The sequence below is a fragment of the Mustela putorius genome, unplaced genomic scaffold (assembly GCF_011764305.1).
Source record: "Mustela putorius furo isolate JIRA1106 unplaced genomic scaffold, ASM1176430v1.1 tig00003853_pilon_pilon_pilon, whole genome shotgun sequence".
Taxonomy (NCBI): Eukaryota; Metazoa; Chordata; class Mammalia; order Carnivora; family Mustelidae; genus Mustela; species Mustela putorius.
In genome coordinates, this window is record NW_025422005.1 from 43,145,497 (window position 1) to 43,153,965 (window position 8,469).

At 56.3% G+C, this 8,469-nt stretch overlaps 1 protein-coding gene across 4 annotated transcripts; it reads right to left on the reverse strand.

Annotated features, from left to right (window-relative positions):
* Nucleotides 1–354: 354 nt before the first annotated feature.
* LDLRAD1 (low density lipoprotein receptor class A domain containing 1) lies at nucleotides 355–8,469 on the reverse strand. Of its 4 annotated transcripts, none has more exons than XM_004751581.3 (6): nucleotides 8,325–8,469; nucleotides 7,756–7,807; nucleotides 5,142–5,267; nucleotides 3,023–3,160; nucleotides 1,482–1,610; nucleotides 355–665 (listed from the first exon to the last, which is right to left on the reverse strand). In XM_004751581.3, the coding sequence occupies exons 1-6, from the start codon at nucleotides 8,343–8,345 to the stop codon at nucleotides 517–519; spliced, it is 615 nt and encodes a 204-aa protein (XP_004751638.1). In that variant the 5' UTR covers nucleotides 8,346–8,469; the 3' UTR covers nucleotides 355–516. The 4 variants fall into 4 exon arrangements, with proteins under 4 accessions (XP_004751638.1, XP_012911073.1, XP_004751639.1 ...); XM_013055619.2 differs by having other exon boundaries at nucleotides 3,023–3,104; nucleotides 8,325–8,468; XM_004751582.3 differs by lacking the exon at nucleotides 5,142–5,267.

Here is an 8,469-nt window from a genome sequence, read left to right on the forward strand (position 1 = left end):
TCTCCCGTGATCAGCCAGCAGGGCCTGCTAGGATCACTGAGTGGAGAAAAATATAAGCTGCACGTGAGCCCAGCAATATCTGCCTTGGGTCCCCAAGGGAGCAGAAAGTGGCAACTTCACATATATGTGGCATCTATGAGATCCGAACTCCTTGGCTTGGTTTTATCTTTTTCCTAAGGGGTGATAGGATCAGGAGCTGCAAGCCTCTCTTGGGGCAGAGAACGGATTTGTTCTGTGTGGTCCCGGAGACATGCCTAAAATCAGGAAAGTGGATCCCCTTCATCTTGGTTAGGAGTGATCTGACTTGGTCGTGAGCCCCTGTCCCTGGAGGCATTCAAGGAGAGGCTAAACAACTTGAAAGCAAGGAGAGGCAACTCTTATTCAGAGACAATGGTGCACGGATCCCCTAGATGACCTTGAAGCCTCCTTCCCATCCTTGTGTTCTTGCATTCGCTGCTCCTGTGAAGGCCTATCAGTGCCTTTCCAACCGGCCTCCCCTCCGGCCTGGGGGCCCCCTCAGGGTCCAGGACAGGAGTACTCATCAGACCAGTCGGAGCAGTGCTGTGTGTGGTCGCGGCAGAGGCTCCTGGGGATGCAGCCACAGTACCCGAAGACAGTCGAGGGGCAGCGCCACCAGCCCGGGCCACAGGGTGGGCACGTCGTCACTGTGGGCACAGCAGAAGAGCAGCTCCTTTGGCCCGGGGCACCCCAGGCACCCTAGAGCCCCACTCTGTTAAGGCCGCTTGAATACTGCCTCTTCTGAAAAGCCTCCCTTGGTTCTGACCTGCACCCCTCCCCGCGAAGTACCCCTCCCTAGTTCCCCAGCACGGCCTTTTGGCCTCAGCATGATGTTAGTCCTGCAGGTAGGACACAGGTTTGACTTTTGACTATCACCCACCGGAAGCTGGCACCAGGCACAGCCAGCCCTTCCCAGGGCTTGGCACACGTTTGTTGCTTGAACAATGGTGAAGAAATAGAAAAGAAAGTCGGGGCAGTGAAAGAGCTCCAGACTTGGAGCCAGGAGACCTGGGTTTACATCCCTGTTCCTTTCCTATCCCTTCTTCTGTGAAGTCCTTTCTCTGCTCTGGCCTCAGTTTTCCTACATATAAGTTTGAGACCAGTGATTCCTGCCCTGCTTTCCTCACAGGGTGATTGAGAGGTGCAGAGGAGAGGAGGGAAACTCATGCTGAAATCCCAGTCCAGCCTTGTATGTGCCCCTTGCATAACCCTATGGGCCTTGATTTCCTCATCTGTGCCCTTGAAGGTAGGTGCCCCACCATGGAAGAACAGGCCTCCAGAAGGAACAGCTTGGAATGGTAGTGAGCACTCCACCACTGGAGGCACTCAAGCAGGGGTGGAAAACTTCTTCACACTATGCAAGAAGGGGAGGCAAGGGAACCTTTGAGATTCTCTGGTCAAACTCTGCCCTTTGGCCACTGTCTAGCCTGCTGCCCCAGTCAAGCCTGTGCCCAGACCCCTACCTGGGCTCAGTTCATCTGAGCAGTCCCCACAGTTGTTGGTCCCATCACACTTTTGGTCTGAGTAGATCCAGAAAGACGGGTCTCCACAGCGGGCCACGAGGAAGCTGGGGAGGCTCTGGGGCATATCCCCTGCAGGGGGACAGATGAAGCAGGGAGAGCTTCACATCTGGCCTCCAGACGTCTCTCTGGAGGTGGTCTGTCCTGGCCACCCCCTCAAACCCGGGCTCACAGGGAGAAGGGCACAGGAAAAGGTTTCCTGGGGAGGACGTCAAATCAAGGGGAGAGGAGGATTCTTTCCCTCCCCCTCGGCATAAGATGCCCAGAGAGCAGCATCTCCCTCGTTCATTCCTGGCTTAACTCCGGGGCACGCCCACTTCACACCACTGCTTGCACTATTCCTTCCTCCAGAAGTGTCTTTTCGGACACCTCTACAAAACCACTCCACTGTCAAGGGCAGGCTCAAGTTCCTTCACCTCCAGGAAACCTCCTCCCAACAGGAACGAAACAAGAACAAATGTGAAGTCTTGCGCTTGGGGACCAGAACGCAGAGGACGTGGCTTCACAAACTTTGTGAGAGAGGGAGTCAGAGCACTTTCCTTGAAGGTGCGTTCTGTGTTAGGCGGTGGTGTGAAGGGGCTACATGGCGAGAGGCCTTTGGGAGGGGAAAAGCCTTTGTCCTTTGGACTAGCCAGGGCTGGCCAGGAGTGTGATGGATGCTTCTGGAGCCAGACCGAGGAGGGGGACAAGGGCAGCTGGTGTGTGTTCTGTGGTATGCCGGTGGAGTGGAGAAAACCAGCCTTAGGGAGGATGACTGTAGGAGTGTGGAGTGTGGCTCTGGGAGGGGGAACCTCATAGTGGGCAAGAAAGCAATCTTCAAATCCATGCAGTGCCCCCATCATGGGAGGTGAATTCAAATGTGGTTCAGATGAGGGAAGAGAGTTGGGACCAATCAAGGATGCTACAGGGGACAGCTCTAAATTCAGTCCAAGGGAGACATTCCCATGGAAACCGTGTGACGAGGGAGGGGAGCAGCTGCCTCGGGCTATAGTGAGCCCCCCATCGCTGGAGTATGCAAGCAGAGCCTAGGTGGCCTCTGTTGGGTGTGTGAGAGGATTTGGGCATGAGCTCTGACATGGACGAGATGAACTTTAACATCTCTTCTAGTCTAAAAGGTCCTTGATGCAGTGACTTCCCCCATCCACTTCCCACCACACGTGCTCCAACCCCCCAGACTCTCTCCTTCCTACATGGGAACTGCCTAGTCCATGTAGCCATGGCTTTCCTCTCCTGGGTCCTGTCAGGTCTCTAAGGTCTGGAACCCATTCATTCATGCATTCATTCATTCATTCATTCATTCATTTACTTGTCACTCATGCATTCATTCACTTGTCATTCATTCATTCATCGTCTGTTCAGGAAATAAATGCAGAGACTCCGCTACCAGGCACAGGGGCCCCCAGGTCAAGGAGAACTGGCATGGGGGGCAACCCTGAACCTGGAGAGGTCCATTTGGGGCAGGGCAAGACTGTGCAGGTACTCACGGCACATGGTCTCGTCCTCATCCTCGCCGTGGGCGCAGGTGCGGACGCCATCACAGACCCTGCTGGCGGGGATGCAGCTCCTCTGGTCATGGCACAAGAAGCCCGTCCTGTTCGTCAGCGTTACACAGGTCTGGGCCCCTGAGTTGGCAGGGGGAGACCCCAGAGGGGCAAGAGTGGTGTGCACAAGGGCATCACAAGTTCCCCCGACTCAGCCCCACACTGAGCTGTCCCGAGGGTCTGGGGTTGCCGGGAGGATGCTGGGCTGGGTGGTGACAGAGGTGAGGTTGAAGCCCCCACTCTGCCATTTCCTGGCTGTGAGACCTTGGGCAGATGACTTGACCTCTCTGAGCCTCACATTCCTTTTTTGTACGGTGGGGACGAGAGCACACACCCCGTAGGACTGCTGGGGAGATTACATAGAAGCTTTTGTGTGATCAACCCTAGAACACAGAATGTGCAGGGTAACTCATGGTTCTCTCCTTTACTGAGAGCTGATTGTCAGCCTCACAGAAGCTCCTGAGAACGGGGCTGTAGTCAGTGAAGTGGTTTTAATGGTGGAGCTCCAGGTGCTGGGTCAGGCTGTCAGAAACAATCTCTTGGGCTGGCTGGGGACCTTTATGCCACAATCCCTGACATCTGGGCACAACTACGGACTGTAGAGCACTTTGATAGTTGTAGTCTCTTGTTTCCTCAAATAGTTCTGGGAGGTGTCATCCTTAGCCCTGTTTTATAGATGAGAAAACCCAGGCTCAAGAAGGTGCAAGGCCCAGTCACACGGCTGACAGTTCAAGCCCGCTGTCCCCGCTCCTCCCTGAGGCTGGGGCCAGCCCCCCAGTGTCCAGGAATGCTGGGCAGCTGAGAGTCTTCCCTTCCTTCCCATGGGGAGGTGTGGAGGGAACCCACCCAGGGCTGCTCTGAAGAATTAAAGGAGCGAAAGTGACGGCGGGAGGTCACCCCGGCCCCACGGCTGTGCGTGGGCGTGTATACACGTGCGTGCCGCCTGGAGACGGGCTCGGTCTATGCATGTGTGTTTGGGCACCCAACACCCGCCTCTCACCTCCTGGGGCAGCCTCAGCCAGCGGGAGAGGGACTGAGTCTCAGAGAATTCCCCCTGTGGCACATGCATACACACACTGACACGTGTGCATACACACAGACGTTCACACACGTGCACACAGACACACTCTCAGACAGGTACATGCATACACACATGCACACAGATAGACGTGCACATACACTGACACACAGACACATGTGCAGGTACACAGGGCGCGTGAGGGCAACTCCTCACGTGTGCACTTCTACTCAGTGCCCATGTTCTTGCCCGGGGGGGTGGGTAGAGTACTGTGTATTTTACCCCTTGTCCCCACATGTCCCTTTGTACCCCCCTAACCTGGCTACAGAGCCATCTCTCAGAAATGACAGCCCACCCCCAGCTGGAGCCTCTGCCCATGGCACTCTGGACGGTGACCCCTCCCCAGCACAGGGCACCCGCCCTGTCCACTGCTCTGGCCCTTGGAGCCCCCCGGCCTCCTGTGTCTTCTTCTCCTCACCTTTCTTCCCACCCTCAGGATTCTGCATCTGGCATTCCCTGCGCCCGGGAGACTTTTCCTGCCTCCCTCTCCGCTAACCATTGCCCTCCTTTTCTTCATGGCCCTTCAGCTCCCTTTCCCTTTCCAAGCTGCCCACCTGACTCCTAGCCTGGGTCAGAGGCCCTGGATCCAGACTTGCAGAGCCCCCGCTAACCCTGCCTTAATGGGTTTCTTTGATTAATGTCCATTACTCTCCAAACTATCAGCTCCATGAGGCAGGGCTGTGGGATGGACAAGATATGTCCCTGTCCTCTGGTGGAGGCAGACACACAGATGCACGGCACCCCACAGGAGGTGTGGGAGCCATGGGGGCCGAGGCACAAGGCCCAGCCTGGGGGTCAGGTCAGGCTGTTTGAGGAAGGAGACATCAGAGCGGAGTCTGCTCAGTAACTCCTTATACAGATGGGCAAATAGCAGCTCAGAGTCCCGTATGCATCTCATGGCAGAAACTCACAGCATTATGGTTCCTCATGGGCTCCCCATCCCCTCTGAGCAAGCCCAGCCCACCCAGTCTGGACCACTCTGACCTGGTGTGTGTGGTGGGAATCCCAGGATGGAGACCAGGGCGATGAGGGCAGCGAGAGTGACCAGCAGGAGCAGCAAGAAGGCTGAGAGGCAGGCGCCCTGGCGTGAGCCGCAGAGGGGGCTGCAGCCTGCGTGTGGGGTGGGAAAACCAGTGGCGGATCCCCCTTGCCCAGCCCTACAGGTGCACCTCCCCGCCTTTGGGGCTGGGAGCAGGAAGGACTCCCTGGAGGATGGGGCTCCTGAGACTTCCATGATGCGCCCGGTTCTGCCTGTGGGCCCACTTCCACCAAGCACCCGTCCCTTGCCCAGGCCAGTGGCTGGTGAGCAGCAGTTGAGGTGGGCATCCAGGTCTCTGCATCATGGCCCTCGCCCCGCTGTCCTCCCTCGAGGACTTCTCCTCAGGAGGTCAGGAGAAACAGACACCTGTTTTAGTGAGCCTCTGCCTGCAGAAAAAATAAAGCAGGCCCTTCATAGCAATTACTTCTATTTTTCAAAACCTTTATTTTATAGATGAGGAAACTGAGGCTCAGAGAAGAAAAGGTCCAGATCACCTCATGCAGAGCTGGGACTTGAGTCAACGCCAAGTGACCATCCATTCTGGAGCCAGCCAGGATGCTGGCTGGACTCCCAGCTGGACCCCACCGAGAAGTCACTTGACTTCTCTACGCCTGTTTCCTCATGCAGATGGGGGGTGGGTCATGATATCTCCCTTAGGCTTGTTGAGAGGACTAAGCTAAGCCAGTAACCAGTTAGAACAGTGCTCGGCATACAGTCAGTGCTCTAAAGGTTTTAGCTACTCTTAGTGTTCATTGAGTGTTTACTATGTGCCTGGCTGTTTACGTAAGCACCGTGGAAATAACAATGAGATGAGACATCCGCCCCTTTAACTTACCTTGTACCTTTAATTTTTGCCTGCTTGCGAAAATCATGAAAGAAAGCTTTATTGAGGACCTACGAGCATCCTGCTGTGCAGAGGACAGAGGATCGTCACAGTGCGGTCCTTACCTAACCTTGGGAGCTTGCTGTTGCACTCAGGAGGACAAGGCATGGGTGGGGAAAGGGAGAGTGTGGGCGCCACTGCTGTCTGCAGGTATCTCAGAGAAAGGGGCAGGCCAGGTCTCGGCATCTGTGTGTCCACAGGATCCAGTCGCGAGACTGGGCACCCAGTGAGTGTTTTGTGACCACTCTGACCCAGACATCCGGGAGACACGGGAAGGCACCCAGTTCAGGTGAGTTCGAGGCCCTTCCCTCTGATTCACTCCCCTGTCCAGAGCTTCCTACACCGCTTGCCTGTGCTAGGCAGACCTGTACCTGGACTCCCAAAGCTCTGGTCCAGGGTGCTAAAGTATCAACAAAGTGTGAGCAAGGGGCCATGGGTGCCGGAAGGAGGGGTAAGATAAGCAAGGGTGGGATTTGCACAGGCAGGGTTGAGGGGGTGGGCGTGGGGGTGGGCAGGGGAAGGCATTCCAGGGAGAGCTTGTAGGAGGGAAGGCCTGGCGCTGAATGAGCAGGGAACTGAGCTGAAACCCACCACCCCTGCAGGGCTGTTCTGTGGCTCCCTAGACGTCATCAGCGAACACAGCGCCAACTCAGGTAACCAGGGAGACAGCGTGGAGCCCGGGGATTCAAGCAGCTGCTTCTCAAATATTTGTGCAGCACAGGCCTGGGCGGAGGGATCCCGGGAGGGACCTGAGATAGGACTGGCAGCACTGGCGCCGGGCCCCACAAAGGCACCACTCTGCAGGGCTCAGAGCCCTTCCACACCAGCCCTCCCTGGACATATGGGAGAAAGAGGCCGTTTGCTCCACAACCACGCCCAGTGGGAGCCCCGCTGGAAGAATGAAGGCACGATGCTTTGCCACAAGAGGAATCCCAACTTGAATTTGAACTCCATCCGCCTCTCCCCACCTCCCAGCTGTGTGTGATCCCAGTTTGGCCAAGCTCCCCAAAGTCCCTTAGCCTCAGCTTCCTCATCTGTTATTGTACCCAAGCAGGCCTCCTTCTCAGAGGTGTCCTAGGTACTACAAGAGGCCATACACTGCCAAGCACAGACTAGGGTGGGCTGGGGGGTTGGGGGGTTTGCCGATCCTTTAGAGCTGTTATTATTACTACCTACCTCTGGTTTCTGTTTCCTCATTGACAAATGTGGGCCAAGACGGGGCATACAGTAGGTGCTCAATAAATGTGTGTTTCTTCCTTTATGCATAAAGGCAAAGCAACCTGTCCTTGGTGCATGGTGAGTTAGTGGCACACTGTAGGAGCTAACTTAGTGTGTGATCCTGTCTACTTTATCCCTCAGAAGTACAGAGAACAGTCCATGTCAACCCACGGAGTCAGGGAATTGGCTGCAGAGTTCTTTCAGTCATCTTGGAAACAGTATGTAGGGCGGGGTGTGTGATAGGCAGCACACACAGGCGCTCAAGGCATAGAGAGAAAGAACAGCCCTCTTAAACAGGTGACTATCAGCCCTGTGGCCAGGAAGCTGGGAGTGGAAGACATGACGTCAGCATGGGGGCAGAGGTCTGAGGGACAGTGGGGGACTTGGGGAGTCCTGTTCATGCTTCTGAAGCAGCGGCCCAGCCTCAAGGGAGCCCACTGGGGAGCTCGGTCCTTTACCTTCCCCTCGGGGGAGGGCGTTGGTTCCAGCAGCACTGTCATCGCTGTCTCCCTGCCCAAGAGAACAGAGTGAGGGCAGGGCTTAGGTGGGCCAAGGGCCAGCCTCTGGGAGCCAGCCAGAAGGGGTTTTCAGAAGGGTCAGGGAGAGCCTTGTGTGGAATCCTGGGAATGCCAGCGTGCTGAGCACCTCAAGCCCATCACGCCCGCCTCATGATTCCACACTGCCCTCTGCCCACAGTGCCCTTCTCTCCACTGTCCACTTGGCCAACACTCATCCTTCAGACCTGCTCAGGCTCATCCATGGAGGGGCTTTCTTTAAGGCCCCTTCCCATAATGCTGACTGATCCCTCCCCTGGTCTCCTGTGCACCTGGCTCCTCTGTCCCCCTTCCAGCGCTCGCCACCGGAACTGTGCGGCTGGTTCACATGTGGGGTCCCCTACAACCTGGGAGGGAGCCTTCAGAGCAAGGGAGACCTGGGCCACCTCAGCTGCTCCCCTCTTCACTTAAGCCCACTCTTTATTCCAGGGTTGGCCTCCCCAGGTCGGGGAGCATTTTAAAGTCGTTCTTACCTGGGGGAAGATTTTGTTCATGTCTCGGGCCTCCTGCTCCCAGCTCTAGGATCCTGGCCCTGGGGCCCTATGCAGAGAACTCAGCACAGGTTCTGGCCTGGTTGCCAGGGACAGCCTGGCGGAGGGAGGACTGAGGCCTGGCCTG